Source organism: Lissotriton helveticus, chromosome 10 (genome assembly GCF_964261635.1).
Source record: "Lissotriton helveticus chromosome 10, aLisHel1.1, whole genome shotgun sequence".
Taxonomy (NCBI): Eukaryota; Metazoa; Chordata; class Amphibia; order Caudata; family Salamandridae; genus Lissotriton; species Lissotriton helveticus.
The window spans coordinates 713,712,221-713,731,281 of NC_136071.1; the positions used below are offsets into that span (position 1 = coordinate 713,712,221).

The 19,061-nt window shown below is 42.3% G+C and overlaps 1 protein-coding gene across 2 annotated transcripts in view; it reads left to right on the plus strand.

Annotated features, from left to right (window-relative positions):
- RNF32 (ring finger protein 32) overlaps positions 1-19,061 on the plus strand; it is a 359,225-nt gene that overhangs the window by 87,000 nt on the left and 253,164 nt on the right. For both annotated transcript variants that reach the window (XM_078664354.1, XM_078664353.1), the window contains exon 4: positions 9,882-10,024. In XM_078664354.1, the coding sequence (XP_078520480.1) occupies positions 9,882-10,024 (143 nt within the window). The remainder of the gene's footprint in view (positions 1-9,881; positions 10,025-19,061) is intronic.

A 19,061-nucleotide genomic window follows, 5' to 3' on the forward strand; every position in this document is an offset into this window, starting at 1 on the left:
TTGGTTTCTACAATCTTTCTGCATTTAAGACAAGCACTGAAAAATATTGATCTAAGACACTTGTGACCATTTGATTGCCTAGGGATTAACTTCTGACTTGCATAGACCCTGCCGTAGGAATTGCTGTATCAATTCTTTAGAGGGTCCCAGATATTTTCCAATTGGACATCAGAGTATAGCCATGTTTTGGCAGCGCCATATTATCATGTCCGTATTCTCATTACCCAAACTAGTTAACTGCCAATATGTGCATGTGAGAATCAAAATCTAAGTCTTAAGTTGTTCAAAGTTTGATCAAAGTTTAGTTACTTCCGGCATTAACGCCCGCGTTTAAAGCAAATAAATAATAATAAACGAAGTAACCTATATTAAAAATAAAGTCCTAGCACCCTGCTATCACTTACTTCAAAAGTAGGTTAGGGCCGGCTCCATGGCGTGGCGTCCTCCGTGGTCGAGAGAAAGTAACACTCAAAACCACAGTTTAAATAGCCCCTTAATTGATTACACACATAAACCACCTAGACCTAGACTACGAGCAAAGGCCAACAGTGCCTATCCACATTTAGGCAGCGCCATTATGAAATGTCTGAATTATATTATCCAGACCAGTAAGTTGTATATCATGCAAGCATACTACATGAAATACAATGTATCCGTATTTGAAATCCAATAAAAAAAGAATTATATGTCAGTAATGGGCAAACCGATCGCTACAGTTTCCGTATATATTGTTCCTTGCCCGTTTTTTATTTTATTTGTTTTTGATCAGAGTTTTCAGTCCCCTACGTTCGTAGCAGCTTTATTGTAATAAAGCCTCAACGGCTCAAAACCAAGACTTCATATCACTAATATACTTTGCGCTGTCAATCATCGACAAGTTACTCCTATTTGGCAGCGCCATTTTGAAACGGTAAAAGTGGCAACCGTATGATGGTTGTAACCATTCATACGTTTTAAACTAGTAATGACAACGTTATGAAATACAGAATACAGTTTCTATGTATTATGTCTCCCTCTGGTATTTTGTTTATAAATGAAAAGTAACCATTTATACGCTTTAAACTAGTAGTAACAACGTTATGAAATACCGAATATAGTTTCTATGTATTCCTGCCTGCTTGTATTTTATTCATGAATGAAAAGCTACCTTACATTCACGTGTATTACCAGCCCTACTCCACATGTATCTCAACGGCAGGTTGCTACTGTTTGATATCGCCATTTTAAGATGGCAGGTATATTAACCGTATGTTCGCTATGGCCATCCATTCGTTGCAGACCATTGATAACAACATGCGCTAATAACAGGCCGGTTATCTATTTATTCTGTATGAATATTTAACACAAATTACACATCACGCTAAAAAAGTCGTGTGACTATATTGGTGTTATGTGAAACGTACAATATGTCTTCTAAATTATGATTTTTTTATAAAACTAATTATATTAATACATTTTAAATTGCCACTATATAATTTACCACTATTGTTATTCCTGTTACAGACCTTGCCGCAAACAGAAGCTGATTTTAATAGACATAAACTTGATTTTAGGGACTTTTGATTATTCACACAAATATATTCCACTTATTTTTTAGTTTATTCATATTTAGTCATAGTTTTAGCTGCCCAGGAAAGGAACAAAGGATAGTATATTCTTTATAGGTCATGACATCAGAATTAAATGCACGACCGGAGTTTGAGAACTATAATATATATTCATTTATCGCTGTATATTTAATTAAATACTCAGAAAGATGATATTATCGGGTAAGATAAGGAATCAAAAAATAATGAACAGACAACTTGTTTGAAAACCAACAATGATAAACAGCTTATTAGAACACTTAGTAGATTTAGGAGTGAATAGCCCTTCTACATTTCTATAGAAAATGATGCAATTCAGTATTGGTATTCAGTCCTAGAACTGTGGTGCTAAGGCGACAAATCCATCCCGCTTCAGCCTTCCTTAATGCTAATTCCCTGTCACCACCCCTTGGAGGTGCCTATATGTGTTCCACAGCATGGAACCAGATATTCTTTTTGGAAGGATGTTGTTCTTGTATATGGACTGCCACTGGATATCTCCCATCTTTATTTTTAATGGCTCTTATGTTTTCCTGAATTCTGTTTTTTAAACATCTGATACTACTGCCTATGTAGATTTTATTACAGGCACATCCTAGTATATACACCATGTATGTGGTATTACAATTAATGAATGTTCGAATTACATATTTGTTATTTGTGTTATACTTGAAGTTGATTTTTCTATTCAGGCCAAATTTGCATGTCACACAGGTGCCACAAACAAAAAACCAAGCCGGTTTGTTGGGCAACCAGGATGCAACAGTTGTATCATTTTTTACTTCTTTAATGAAGCTGGGACAAAGTATTTTTTTTCAGATTTGCTCCCTTCCTGTATACAACTCTAGGTTTTTCTGAGATCGTGCCTGATGGCATCTGACCAGATGCTATCATGTGCCAATTTTTGCGTAGAATATTATAGAAGTGGTAACTATACACATTGTATTCTGTTATAAACAGAACTTCATCCTTTTTGTTATCCTTGCTCTTGTCTCGTTTTTTCACATGGGTCCTCAGAGTAGTTTTGCAGGCTAATGATAGAGCCCGTGACTCTGCTTTATCCAAGCAGTTTTTAGTATATCCTCTCTCTCTGAGATCACGTTTTAAAGTTTTAATATGTTTGTGAAAAATATTTTCCTCACTGCAATTGCGACGGGTTCTTATCATCTCCCCACAGGGTATTGCATTGATAGTGCCCTTGGGATGGGCACTTCCAGCGTGTAAGATACTATTGCGAGCTATTACTTTCTTAAAGATGTCACTCTGTATTTTGTTCTCCATTACATACAGTTTCAGATCTAGAAAGTCAATTGATTTTGTCAGAGTAATTCAGGGTCATCCTGACATTGAACCTATTTTGATTTAAAAACTCATAATAGTCCAATAGTTCTTTGATCCCTCCATTCCAAATCATTAGGACATCATCTATCTATCTACCATAGAATATGAGGGAGACTGACAGACAGAGGGAGGGAGAGAGAGGGAGATATATGTATGCGTATGCTGGGTCTGGTGACTCAGTGGACGAAGGTGTACGCTGCAGTGACCTGTGTTTAACCTCATAGTCACAGGTTTTTTTTGCTCTAGCCTCGCCCCCTCCCCCACTGACCCTGCCCCCACCAGTGCGGCCTTCGGCCACAAACCACACTGTAAATTTGGCCCCCGAGAGAAAGTATGCGAGTACCCATGCTCTAACCTCTCCTTCCCTAGACCACCCACTCACAGCTCCTGTCCCCAAGTACCAGGAACCCGCTCACACACAGCTTTTCAATGACTAGACGAGATCTCACTTGCCCTTCAGCAACTCAAGGCTGATGTTCAAAGCCTTTTGCACCTCACCTCCGAGGTATCTGAGAATCGGAAGTCTAGTGAGCCCTCGAAGACTGAGTGCCTCAACTTCACACATCCCTCTAAATCTTGCCCGAGGCATCCCTTACCTACTGTTACCTCATCACAAGTGGCCCATACACACCACAGACGGGAAACCTCACCCCATCCTAATGACCCCTCTCGGCCTTGCAGAGTTAAAGACCCACTTTAAGATAAGAATATTATTACCCTTCTTCTCTCTTATGACCCATCATATGCTGTTAACACGGAGAATCTGTGCCAAATCGAAGCGATCCACTCTGACCTATTTCGAGAACCTCCAGTAAACGCTAGATCCTTAAATAGGAAAAACCTCACTCATGTCCCCACCACTACTCCTCCCCCAAATGATCCCAAATCACAGCTTAAATGCATGCTTCTCTACTGCAGATCAGCAGTACGTCATGCTGCTGACATTGCTGCCCTCATCCTTGCTCATGGTCCAGACATGCTAGTGTTGACTGGAACCTGGCTTAACAGTTCATCTGCACCCATTAATGACATACTAGTGCCCCCTAACTTTGACATCATCGGGCCAGGTAGATAGGGTGGACAAGGTCGAGGCATCACTTGTATACATCATAACAATTTATCAGTTAGACGACTGCACTCGGAGTCCTTGTCGTCATGCAAATACCTGTGCTTCAAGGTCTCGTGCAACAACAGGCAAGCTTGCAAATACCACACGCTCTACCACCCTCCACGAGACAATCTCCCCTTCCTAGTACAGATTATGGAAATCATCTCATCGAGCGCGGTGTGTCATGGCACCCAGATCTTCCTTGAAGACTTTAACCTCCATTTGGTTAACATGAATGACTCATCAATGAATAGCCTCAAATCTTTCCTAGCAGACCTGAACCTCACTCAAATATGTGACAGCCCTACTCACATCAAGGGTGCTACCTTAGATCTGGTCATTGGTAAGATCAACTCCATTCAACTTCAAGCTATCGCCCCCAAGACTGGACGGACCACCATTACATCTCCTTCCTCATCACAGAATTGGTGAGACCCAATAAGCTCAGCTAAAGAAACCCAGGCACTGGCAAAGAAGTCTTAGAAACATAACTAATATGATTTGACCTCCCGCATTGATAACAGCCTGCTTCCTCCCCTCTGTACATGCCTGATGCCGGCGACCTTACAGATCACTATAATCGCTCTATGACTAACATCTTAGAATCAATGATACCCCTACAGCTAAAAAGAATACCCTCCAAAATCTCCAAACCTTAGTATAATGATAGCTTAAATACTGAAAGAAGAAATCTGAGACTGGTGAAACATTTGTGGAGATCGTTTTCCTCCCTTGACCATCTCACTCAGCTGAGATCTCTAAGAAATGTATACAACAAAAGCATCGGGTGCTCTAAAGCTAGTTACTTCAGAAAGCAACTAGAGCAAGCCAAAGAAAGTGTTTGATCTCCAGCTTCAGTCAAACAGCCAACCCAACCCTCCCTCAATGGAACTCTCTTCGCAGCCTAATTGTGAGGAACATGTCACCTTCTTTCATGAAAAGACAACAAAGATTGAACTGGAACTACGGGCAGCTTTGGAGAATCTTCCTGTCGCCTATTCTCCCTCTGTGCCACCCATTCTGGTTCTCCCCCCAAAAACACTGCTTCTTGGAGCATATTCCGAACCGTGGATAAAAGCACCACTCTCAAAGCTCTGGCCCCTCTGAAACCATCCAACCATTTCAGCGATCCCTTGCCATTGAACCTCTTCAATGAGATCAGATCATCTATACTCCCTCTTTGGACGAAGAAAGTTAATGCCTCTCTGCTTCAAGGTATGATTCCAGATTGCCTTAAATCTGGGTAGGTCACCCACATCCTTACAAAACTGACGGCAAACCATACTAACCTTCACAATTTTCGTCCAATTTCCAACATTCCTACTCTGGCTAAGCTCCTAGAGAAATGCTTAATTACCCAGCTACTTAGCCACATTGAACAATTCAAATTGCTGGACAAATTCCAATCCGGCTTCCGTAAGGGTCATAGCAAGGAATCCGCTCTTACCCACATTGTTGATGATGCTCTACGAATGCTGGACGTAAATGAATCGTGCCTTTTGATCCTCCTTGACCTATTGTCAGCTTTTGATACGGTCAAACATGATACATTTATCGAGCTACTGGAGCATAGGATGGGGCTATCGGGGACTGTGCTAAACTGGTTCTCCTCATTCCTGCACAATAAAACACTAAGACTCAAGATGAATCAGGCTTTGTCAAAACCCGCTCCACTCACTCTGGGGGCAGGGGGGGGGCACAGAGTCCACACTTTCACCCACCCTCTTCAAGCTGTTCATGGAGCCTCTAACAGAAATCCTTAAATTGTCCAACATCCATTATCACATGTATGCTGATGACACTCCACTGTACCTGAAAGTCTCCTCCCCTGAGGATATCAGGTCCCTCATCTCAACTCTTCAGGAAACTCAAAGTTGGTTGACTCTTAATCACCTGAAATTAAACACTCTCAAAATAGAATTTCTCCTTCTCGCCCAAGCCAAACAGTCTCCAGACATTGAAAGAATGGATGCATCATCTAACAACTCTCAACTGCCCTCCAAACATCATTGATTCCGCGAACTCTCTGGGAATTATGCTAGATAAGCATCTGAACATGCAAAGGCACATTAGTGCTCTCTCTAAAGGAGCGAACTTCCAACTGAGAGACCTAAGGAAAATAAAACCGTTCCTACCCCACAATGACTTCAAGATTGTGGTGCAAGCCCTAGTGATCTCTAAACTGAATTATGATAGGGCAACCCTCTGTTGCCTACCTAGATCGAAGAGGGCACCACTTAGGGCCTCTCTCAACTCTGCTGCAAGGCTCATTAAAGGCTCCAAACGCTATCATCACATCATGCCTGAGTTGAAATCACTAAAATGGCTACCATACGAAGCAAGGATACATCTAAAAATTGCTTGCATGACCCACAAAGCTTTACATTTCAACATCCCAATATATCTTGCGCAAAAATGTGAGCTCTCTATGGGATCTAGATCTTCTAGGGGCTCTAGCCCTTTACTGATCAAGCACCGAAATTCCATAAAAAGAAAACCTACAATCAAGCATTCTCAGGTATTGCACCAAGAATTTGGAACTCTTTCCCACTTGAAATAAGACGTAACTATTCCACGGCTTCCTTCAAAAGGGAAGCTAAAGAGATACTGATGAAGACATTTCTGGGCTAGATCCCAATCATCCTAGGACTCGCTAGTTTACACTTATACTTTATCGATCTATTATGTTTGTTATGATATGTTATGTTTGTCTCTTGTTCTGGTTGTGATATGCTTTCCACTGCTTGTACCTTCTTAACTGCAAATATGTAATGTGGTCTTTTTTGCGCTATATAAAACTTTTAAAATATAATAAAGGCAGTAGGCAAGTCCTTTTTTTTTATTGTGAAAAGCATACCATTGGTATTAAACTGTGTTAAAGTCTGTAGGTACGTTCTTTGTTACATGTAATCTCGCCAATTATCCTATTTAATGCATTTGGGTTTGTTAGCTTCAAACCGCCCCAGCCCCCAACCCCTCCCCCACCAACCGTAGGTTTGGGAGATTTGCACTGTGATAATCTTCATTAGCCTCCTGTAGGAAGATCTTGTATATCATGTTGCCAAATCTGACCTTTTACAGATTTTTGTAGTTATGAATGTATGCCTCATGGTTGTCTTGGCAGAAATCTTATTCTCAATACAACAGGCCTGAGGCGAATATTGTGATAAGGCTTTGATATGGTTAATAATTGGTTCATTGCAAAAAGGTATCCCAGATGTTATGGGTCTAATCTGTTTAGAACAGAAAGTTACAGCAAAGGCAGTGTTGCACACTTTTTTATAGTGAAACATATATTAAAGCCCATATGACTTTACAGGTGAATTGTTACTGCACTGTGGGAAAGCCTGTATGTAGTTGGTATTTTGCTACAAGAAATCTCACAGATTACTGTTGTAGGCAAATGTTTAGTATTGGTTTCATCCTGTGACAAACCCTGGGCATAGAATATTTGCACTGTGATAATCCTTCCTAGGCCCTCTTATTGCGTTGACAACAGTAATTCTGCACACATTTGCAGTTTTGTACTGAATATTTAGCTGGGTGTGTTAAAGTGCGTTTTGGATCTGGCTCTTGTAATCAATAAAAATCTAAAGAAAGAAATATACCTAGTTAGGCCCTGATTATGAGTTAGGGGTAATTCAATGTTGAGATTCCCAGTGGTGGAAATTTCCTTTAATGGCCAGTATCTCCATAGGGCATTCCACCTTTTATGAGTTTTACCTCTCGACATAAAGAATAACTTTACAAACATAAAATTACTGTCCGGAATACCTCACTGCATTCCCTATTCTGAGGGGTTTAATGTTCCCATTTACCACCTGCTCTGAGTAGGTAGGAAAGGGCTCAGTAGCTTCTCTTGGGTTAGAAGGGAGCTAGAAGGTGAAAGGTGTAAACTGGGAAAAAAGCATCGGCAGGGGGAGCATTGCATGCTCCCTCCTTCCAAAGAAAATGCTTATCACGGACAGAGGGACAAAGCTGTTGTCATTCAAATTCTGAGTCAGAATCATCAGCTTGAAAAACTGGGTCCATTGTTGTTGCACCCAGGAAAAACGGGAGCAGGAAAAAAGGGCCTGGAAAAAAGCAGAATTCCAGACCATAATCAAGCTCTTTCTGACTCGTAATCAGGGCCATAGGGTAAGCCCTCTTCAGCCACTGGTGGTCTTTTCAGTTATCATTCACGTCCTGTTTCTGTCTATAACCAAATGTTGTATTATGCAATAGGTCAGCCCACTTCAGCCATTGACTCTGTTCCCGTTTCAATGATGCTATTTCACCTAATCACATGCACATCTGCCTGAAAAAGAGTGTGCTTCTGTATCAGGGCTAAAAAACAAGGGTTTTAGTGACAAGTTGCATATGTACGACAAGTTATTGAGTGCCTAAACCCTCTGGTTACTGATTAAGCACTTTAAGTTATGAGCTAGGCTTAATGGCATTGATAGTGCTTATTTTCATTTTGAGCCAAATAGAGCATCACTTTTTGGTTTTAGCAATGGGAGCTAAGTGCTGTCTCCCATGTTGTAGTCTGCTCTGTGAAGATCTCAATGGGAACTGAAAGCTCCCGAAAACTATTTTACTGAAATATGTGCCTTTTACGCTGCTGCCGTAAACTATTTATTTTCAGAATACGGTGCTGCATCTGCTTTTTGTGACTTTCTTTTTTTGTGATTTTTTTCACAACACTACACTGTGAAAAAGATGGAGGTAACCGTAGAACACATCATGGTGGATTCTAAATGTCCCTTGTACAGACTGATGATGTGGTTGCAGTGCTTTACAACTGCAAAATCAGCAATCTCAATGTACTAAAGGTATTTTGTAGTCAAAGTTCTTCATGGGGATTTTTTTGTGATACATTACTAATCATAAAGAAAAGGGGAGTGAAATGCGTCCCTCTCCTAATTCCTATTTTGAGTGCATGTATCAGTGGCTTAAGATTGCAACTCTGGTCGTAAATCATTGAACAAACTTCGACACCAACTTTGGATAGTATCCAGTTTTAGTGGGAGCAGACCCCTGCAACAGCTTCCACTTTGTGTATGGTGGAGGGTGGCCTCAGGGAGAGAGCAGATAGGAGTCATCAGTTCACAGATAAGGCTGAAGGGCTGCTGTCCCTCAGAAGCCTCCCTCCCTGCCTTCACGAGCATTCTCAGGGAGTCAAAACATGCCACCTGCCTCTTGAATAATAACAAGAAAGGAGTTGTTTGCGATCTCCTTTGAATTAGCATTTGTGATGTTACTGATTAGTACATCAGTCGCATCACGAAAATGCCTAGCCAACCAGTGATGTGCAACAAAATATACCTACTGGTTTGTGACCTAGGTTTAGTACATAGGTGTAAAATTATCAAAACTGGCAAACCCCAGACAGGTTAATTTTCATTAAAAGAAATAGCAGATTGCTTGAAAAAATCCCTTGAACTGTTTGGTGAATAGTAACTATTTATAGGTACTTTCTGTAGGATCCAAGAATCGTCATGTTGACATAGATTGTAAGAAAAATACAGTGACATTGTCTTCCTTGCAGTTCTTCATTACTTATCAAGACTATTTGCGAGCAAGGATCAGCTCCTCTGTTGACATTTTTTATTCCACATATGCTGCTTATAGCTATAATACTGCTATTTTTGTTTTCCATTAACAAGATAATATAAAGAAAATATTTTAGTGTGCTTGTACTCATTCCTTGGGTTAGTCGTCCAAGTTTAATTGTTGTCAGTCGTATAGTCCTTGTTTAATCATTTCTTTTGATTGATATTTTCTATGTTGTTTGTATTAATTTTGATTCTATTGTCATGGGAGACAAATTTTAATTCCAGATTTGTTTTGCTATCTATCATAAGCTCAAAGGCTAGGACTAGTCGAGGCTCCGCCTGCACCTTTAACAACAGACGAGTGGGCCAAAGTGAAGCATAGGTCCGTAAAACAAGGAGACTCCTTGCAGCCTTGTGTGATATGCAGAGAAGAATTTGAACTGCATCCACAGGTATGGTTAACCTTCACGCACAATGAAAGATTTTATTCAAACTTTAATTTCACGATTTGCAGTAAGAAAGTTCCATAACACACTACCATAGAAGATACAGTTTGTCACATGTGTATCATTTTTTCTTTAAATCCAACTAGAGACTTATAATTTGTGCTGTAAATTGGGCATTCCTGGAAACACACCATGGTGCATCATTTTTAATGAAGTGCTACAAACATTTTTGTAGCTCAAAATATTAGCTTTTTGTCACACACTTTTCATGCCAGGATGGTTGCAAATTTTATTACTGTTAATATATGTATATGTGTTCTGACTAATTCTATTTCCTTCCGTTTTTGGGTTGTAGTAAATGTTACTGATTACTTTACATCTAGCGTTGTTATGGAGGTGAGTTACATACATAAGTACTTTCAAATTTTCATTTGCACTCTCTAGTCAGCAGGGCACAAGTCCTAAAAAAGAAGTGGGGGGACTAACCTAGTTAATCAGTATGCAAGTGGCATCACAGCGCGTGACATTGCGGCGCGTGACATCACAGGAAGTGGCATCACAAGAAGTGGCATCACAAGAAGTGACATCAGATCTTAAGCCCTCACATATATGTTTAGCAGGTGTATCGTGAGTACATTTGAGCACATTTAGAGTATACATGCAAACCCTCCTGATTAAGGCAGAATATTCACACTTTTGCATGCTACACATAAAACAATGTTGCCTTTTGTCAGCGTAAACCTTCCTCCAGCCATACTGCTTTAAATGAACAAATAGTGATATTTCAATTATTACAACGCCTCCTCAGGGATAGTAAGTGCTATATAAATGCTATTTATTTTTTGTGCAAATACTGGGAAAGATCAACACATCTGACGTTCTTGCAGTGCATGCATATCTCCTAAACAGAGACTTAACAAAGTGAAAAGCTGCCTCGCTTAAGAATGTGTGAAGTGCTAACAAGGTGTGAGCCTTTGTTTCCCCTCTGCTGCCTTTGCTTCTAGGTGTGAGGCTCCTGACTGCTCCCAGCCAAGAGACTCGAACAAAAGGAGGCCTGATGACCCCTCAGATTTGGCCTTTGTTATGGGCCCAGCAGGAGCCTGACATAAGAGAGCCCTCTCCCCGCCTGCATGTTGTTGCGGATCGAAAGCAGATAACAATGTGCAGGCGCTGCTGAATGTGTCCTGGTGTTTGGAAATGACACCGGGACAAATTCAGCATCTTTTTCAGTGGGGCCCAACTTCTTGGCAGGGTGGACGTCATCCACCCTGTGAAAAAAGTGGGTAGACGCCGTCCACCCGCTTGTACCCCCAAATGGTGCCCTGCTAGTCACACTCTGAAAAATTGATTTGAGGCCCACCCTGGCCGGGTAGAAAGCGAGAAGAAAAATTAAACTCCACTGGCCTTGACAAAGGCGCATTGAAGTTTGAAATGGGGTAAGACAAATTCGTACTATCCCCACCATTGGGCAGGATGTGCACTTGAGGACCCCTGTCGATTGACATGTATTGTTAATCTCTCAAATGGGAGAGTTTCACAAACGAAATGTAACCCCATCCTATACTTTGGGAAGAGTAGGGGTGAAATAAAACAGTCTTCCGACCTTGAGAAAGATGGAAACCTTTATTTGCACCCTTACTCTCCTTGCTTAAGGATAGGAAAAGTTTAATGTTCTCCTTCCCCACCACATTGTTTAAGGGTATTGAGAAGAGTATTTGATGTTTAGACTTGCCCAAGGACAAGAAGAAATGAAAAGAGCTTGCTTCAGCTACAATCTGCCCTGGTGTAGCACCCCCCTTCCTCTCAATCACCAAGTGCAAGGGGGATTTACAATGCCCCTCCTTGCCCAAGTGTAAGGGTGCCCATCCCCAGGCATTGCTCAGATGCCAGTTTTGACGTATGTTCCTTGTCCCCATGCCTTGCTCAAGCATGAGGGAGACATAAAAAAGGGAAAGCGGTAGTTGCCACCTGCCTTACTCCTCCAAGGCATGCTAAATGCTGTGGATCATAGAGAAGTAGGGCAACACAAAACCAACCACTCTGTTCGTAGTTGTGAACAAATCATTGGGACAAGTGTGAACTGCTTTACTCCCCCATGAAATATAGCATGTGACATGTTGCGGAAGATTGGGCAGCTGCCACCTTCGCTCTATTTGCAATTGAAAGCAAAGCACTGGGCAACTTGTAAGTGTCCCTTTCTTTCGTGGCCATGGGGAGGAGGGACAATGGGACAAACCATGCCCTTCCGCAAAGTGGGGGGTATAAGACTAGTAGTGCCCCACTCCCTGCATCTCCTGTCCTTGGGCAATGTGGACTTAGGGGTTGGGATGCGCTTGGTCAAGTAAAGGGTGTGGGTAGAAATAAAAAATAAAGTCTTCCACTCTTGAGCAAGGCTGGGGGTGAGGTAAAAATTCCAGAACCCCCATCTTTGGACAAGGCAGCTGGGAATAAGGCCACCAATGCCCCTTCACATGAAATTGGTCCGAGGTCGGGTGGGTCAAAAAGGAAGAAGAACACATTTCCCATGCTTTACTTGGGCAATGTTGGGTAGATGTCATTAGATACCCTCGTGCCCTTGGGCTCTGTATGTTAAGGATACTCATGCCACATCCTCACTTTTCGGCTGTGCAGTAGACATTTTATTATACACCACCACCCAATTTAAACCCACTGTCTGCCCAAAGAAAAAAAAAATAGAAACATCACACACCTACGGAACTACCATTCAATTCCTACACACTGTCCCCATCCAACGCCCACACACCGGAATATCAGACAATGCTCAACCATCATCAGACTCTCACACACAGATGCCCACACAACCACCATCAGCTTTACTCGCACACTCATCAGATATTTACACACAATCACCCACCCACACCTAGATGCCCACATATACCAATGGCATTAAGCCATGCACAGTGTGATCTGTGCACAGGGCCTGGACTCTTGTCAGGCCATTAACAGCCCACATTCCACAAAGCTGCTGCATATGTCATTTGGCCATATGCACACAGCTCTGAACAAGGCCTCCAATTGCTAATCCTTCCTGCCACTAGTCTGGAAACCAGCACTCATGTAACTTAAGCTGCAGCACATGGCCTTTAGCCATGTGTTCTGGGCTCTGGAAGCAGAGGCTGGCTTGCAGTTAGACCCAGTGCCAGCTTCGAGGTCTCTGGATCAGCTGCATATGGATGTTGGCATGTGAAGCAGGCTCTGGCCTAGAGCTTGGGCTACTTCCATGCCCCACCAAACCATCAGTATGTGGCCTTCATTATGTGCAACGGCACTAGGTGCAGGGCCTTGCCTAGAAAGGTTGTTCATTCCTGCTAAATGACCCTGACTCCCCAAAACCCGTTCTGCTATGTAGGCACCTACTGCAATGACAGAGGTCCTTTGAGCTTTGTAAGGCAATGGTGAGACAATGCTACAAAGAAAACCAAATGGAATGGTGTGGCTGTGTGCTGAGACTTAGTTCCAAGATATCCCACTACATGAAGACGATCAAGCGATGGCATGTATAAGATGTGAGTATGGCTCAGTGCCAACCTGGACAGAAAGTTGGATGGTAGAGCTTGTGGAGCCCTGGGCCAAACACGTTGCTGAAGAGAGTGACTAACCTTGTGGGTAATGCTCTCTCAAGGAACTTCCACAGAGTTTTGTCAATTTCCAGTGTGACGGGGCAGAAATGGTAATGCTCATGGTGACAATGGCAGTAAAGCAAAGCAGAGTATGCCGCTCCCTCATCTCCTGTACCTTATTGAGAAAGATAGTTCATTAGATGTGGAGCTTTATTCTTCCACTCTGACAGAAGAGCAGCTTCATCATCAGTGACTGGGTGAGATCACTGGGCAGTTCCTGCCTGACGTGGTTGCCCATTGTTTTGACACAAGTGACAGCATATCTGTCAGTCAAAAATAAGAGATACAGACTGTAAGATCAGGTGAAGGCCAGCATTAAAAAGTAGGTATGTTATGTTATGTTATGTTACAAAACATTTATTTTGCGCACGGACACTCAAGAGTGTCCCAGTGCGGTTGGTGGACATAACAACAAAGCATCAAAGATTAGGTGGCTTGATTAAAAATAAAAGTCTTCAACTGTTTTTTAAATAGCGAATATCCTGAATGTTACGCAATTCCAAAGGGAGGGATTTCCAGGCCTCCGCTGCTTTAACAGAGAGAGAGCTGCCCCCCAGGCGGACCCTGCGGAAGCGGGGGGGACAACTGCCAACCGCTGAATAGCAGAGCGAAGACTTCTGCATGGGACGTAAAAGGCAAAACGCCTCTATGAGCCAGAGTAAGGGCCTTAAATGGGACTCGATGGACCACAGGGAGCCAATGCAAGTCCCATAGATGCTGTTTCATACTTGATCTCCCAGGGATTTGCAGCAGAACCCTAGCTGCCGCATTCTGTATTGTTTGTAATTTTTTTATCTGATACCCTGGAAGGCCAATGAACAAGCCATTAGCATAATCAATGCGGGACAAGATGAGAGCCCGAGTCACCATTTCCCTAGCCGGCCTAGGCAGCAAAGCGAAAAACTTTCTGAGTGATTTTAGAATACCAAAACACGCCCCGCAAGTCTTTTTGTCTGCATAGTAAACCTAAGGTCCTCCCCAAACCAGATTCCCAGATTTTTTACAGGGTTTCCAGATGAATTAGGTATCCAAAATGTTGTTCAATACTGCTAAATACCTTCCAGTGCATGTTTTGTATAATTAAACATAATAACAAATTGAAAAACATGATTTGACATATATAACTTAATTCCATAATAAAACTACTCAAGTGGTGATTAAGTAAAATGTCCATGGTGGAACACCTTACACCTACCATATCAGACACTTTAGTAACACAGCAGCACCTGATATGTACCACTTCAGGTCAAGCAGCAGTATTAACATGTCAGATTAAATTATTTTGAATGTTCAAGCCACCTCCAACTTTAAATATATCAATTATATATGGTTGCTTTGGAGGCTGCCAAAGTCATAATGCTTAGCTATGAAAAATGCAATTTATGTTAACTTGCATGTTTCTGTTCTAGCATATTCTGCAAGGTGTATTTACTGCATAGGCCAAGAAAGATGTCCCAATGACAAAGCCCTCTCTATTTTTGAAACCTTAATTGTGCTATGTGGCATAGGAACACACTAGAAACTTTCCTTTTGCTGCATTTTACTGAACAGTGAAACAAATCTAATTGATTGGCACACATAGGGTTGTAATATAAATACCACAAAAATTATTCCTAGTAAGGCTGTTCATTTCTGCATCCTATACTGGAGTATCCAAAAGGTTCTGGAGGCTATGATAAACTGGGTCTCCCATAACCTTTAAATCATACTTTCCTTGAATCTGAGGAAGACTGGAAACAATTCCGTGAGGTAATTCCTATTTCAGAAAGTAAAAAGGGAACCCTGCTTCATTTTGAAACTCCAGAGTTGATGACTATTCTCAGGAGGCCTCCAGAGATCCACAGACCGAAGGAAGGTCTGAGGGCATTTTGGAAGTACTGCCAGCAGGCCAGTGGGACTGGATTTTGGGCAGACCCCTTGCTAAAGACAGAGACTAAGAATTCAGTCTCCCTCTGAAGTCTATGGTTTGGTAACCAGAAGTTCTCCTTAGAAATGTGGGAGCATTCAGGGTGACCAGAAAGAATGACTATTGTTTTCTGTGAAGTTGGGACTTTTTTCAACCTCTCGATGACCGAGACACAGCGTCAGTGCTACCGGACGAAGCATGATGATTGAGCGGCAAGATTTCCTTGTTCTTAGTTTTTGCAATGAAGGTCTTGCAAGACTTCAGAAACCAAGTATTCAACCATGAGGTGTCCTTTTGATTCCTAGCCCTGCCGCACTAAAGGATTATGACGATCATAAAAGTAACTACATGTGCTCATAATTGTTGGCATCAAAACTCATGGCTAAAGTGGGATCTTAAGTTCAGTTTATTCATTTCGGCCTTGCGGAGCCTAAAATAACCACTGCATCCTGTCTTGCCCCAATGAGACATTGTGACTTCCAAAAAACAGCTATGTTGAATGGTAGAACTGTTGACTGGGTGAGCCACCAGTCTTTACGAGATGCCTATTCCACCGTAGCTGGCCTGAAAAGAGACAGAGGATCCATTCACCTTCAGCTCAGACTAACATTGACTTTTGAGATCCCCGTTATTTTCTACAGACCCTTTTTGCTTTTCTTTAAAAGTAAATCCTATCTCCAGATCCCCCTCAAACCATTTCTTTTACTTTAGTGTTGTTTTAATCACTTGGTCTTATTCTTTGTTTACTAAATTGGTTTGGTAATTTTATGTACATTTTATGTTTTACTACTGCTAACATACTTCACAAGCATTTTCTCTGAATTACGTCGGTTCCTTAAGCCAAGGCTAACAGGGTAGACCCCGGGACCCTCATTAAAACCTACTTTTCCTTTCTAGGCACCAGGTTGTTTAACTTTATAGGAGTTGATTCATTGCTTCTTCGCTAGTTATCCATTCAGATCTTTACGGATATTAGCAGAAGGATTCCAACTACTTATATTCCAGGAAAAGCCAGTCCTACCATGGCAGTTACATGTGGCAAAGTCTAGCTATCACAGCCTATAGGAAGATGCTTTGACAAATCTCCTGTACTAAAACGTGTTTGGTATTCTGCACAAGTGCAGAAATAATTAAATGTTTATGACTTTAATTATTCCTTCAATGCAGAACTAGAATTATAAGTACTTGTTTTTTCTTCACGAGGCTTTTCGTGTGGGATTTTACTTCAACTCATCTGTTTTTTCGCAGATCTTTTTGAGATGTTTAAGGGCCCCTTTTGTTTTTTCTTCCTCCTACCTAGTGTTTAATTAGAAATCAGTCGCTCTGCATCCTCTCTACTTTCTGCCACAGTCGTTTTTCTCTGCTCTCCGAGTTGCCATTTACTCCAGTATTGGAACTTTAATAGATTCCCATGCTTGTATCATTCCCCGTCGTCGGAATGGGAGTCCCAGGTATAAATAAAATAGCAATAGAAACCATTACCAAAACAGAACCTAGGCCTAGGCCCATTCTTGTTTTGCAACTTATCCACCTCTTTTTGTAGAAGAGACCAAAAAAATGAACAACCAATCAGATTAGCCTCACCCCTTAGAACCCTCCTGAGAGAAGCTCAGAACCTCAGATTTTCTACCGCACGTTGTGCTAGGGAGTCTCCACTGAGCTCTGCTCAGTTTTTCCCCTATTATCCTTAAATCTACAGTTTTTTCAACGTTTTTTTCTTTAACACCGATTTGGACTTTGTGTCAAGATGTCTGATAAGGAGAAGAAAGCTCTCTTTAAAGCCTGCGCAACTTGTGCTAAGAAGAGGTTGTATGTGGAGGACAAGCACAAGGATTGTATTTACTGTCTGTATCCATACCACAAGGCAGCAGACGGCAAAATATGCCACACTTTTTCAACAAAAACCCTACGAGATCGTGAAAGATGCCTTTTGACCTGGCTCCAGAAGCTTAAGTCAAGGAAGGAACCAGTCTCCAGTGATAGTGACACAGCCTCTGCAACATCTTCCAGAAGGTCAGCAAAAAGGAGTAGAGTCTCCCCTTCACCTTCTGAGGAACGTCCTGGTAAGGCCTTAAAAAAGACCTCTCATAGGTCTGAAGGGCGTAGTCCTGGCGAATCTCCTCATCGAGGTGTAAAAGAGAGGGAAGGACGGTTTAAAGGAGTGATGACTGAGAGGAAATCCTGCTCCATTCCTCCATCTTCTCCTGCTGCGGCTTCAAAGACTTTTAGAAAGCCCTCTTCACTCTCTTCTGAGGAGAAATCAATGAAAAAAGCTCCCTCGTAGACAACGCTGTCAATGACTCCGTTGACGAAAGCATCTAAGGTACAGTCCCGATCTTCTGTTTCATCTATGACTCAGTCGACTGGATCGTCGGCGGTGGTTTCATCGTCTCCAGGGCTATTGCTGAGTTTCGCGTCGACCACTTCGACGCCGGTGGTGCCTGTGTCGTCTATGGCGCTGGCGGCGTCCACCAGAATGTCGACGATGAGGGTGGCGATGGCTACCATGTCGATGACGACTACGACGGCGGCTGGGGTGTCGACGGTATCGACGACGGGTGCGTCGACGACGTCCCTTTCATCGTCGACGATTCTCACATCGTTGTCGACGGCCCCGTCGATAACCTCATCAACAGCGGAAAAAATTACAATTTCTCTTAAGAAGCGCCAAATCACACCAGATATGACAACCCCCAGGAGGGTGACTCCTCTACCTCTGGCACTTCTTCTTTAAGAAGAGGACTCTGAAGAAGATGATGGTCCTTTCGCATATGCGAATAGCCCTTCTCAATTATACGTCAAGTGTCAGGACACAGACTCGATGGGGGATTACGGAGATGAGCAGCATTATGATCCTTCCTCAGACTATCAAGGTGACTATCAAAGGGACTATCAGCAGGAGATAGTTTCCATGCCTTACTCCTTACTAGTGGACTTGCAATCTATGCTTGTGGACTATGGAAGGAGATTTGTGATTCAACCTTCAATTCCAGCGGTGGTACCAGATACTGCTGTTCCTCCTGCTCAGCCTGCTACCCCCCAATTGCCGACATCTCACCAATACTAAGGGATCATTACGCACCTCCTGTCTTGTCTCTCATTCATGATGACACCTCTGATGAAGACCAGGGTACTAGAGCAGTTCCAGATACTGACACAGAGTGGGATGACTGAGTCATTCCTGAACCGGCTTCTCCTGCACCAGCACTGTTTGATTCCCCCCCTGCGGACATGGGGTATTTCAAAATTTGATGGAGAGGGCCTCAAGGAGGTTTGAACTGCCCATACATACGGAGCAGTCTGAATGCTTCCTCTATTACTTCAAGGAGCCTTACAGGAAATTGGTCCACTCTATCCCAATAGTTGGTCACATCTGGGATGAGGGGTAAAAGTGATGAAGAATCCTGCTATGGTGATTCCAGTTTTACCTCACCTTGAGAAGAAATATAAGGCTCCAGAGGATAGTCCGGTCTGCTTGGTCAGTCATCCAAAACCA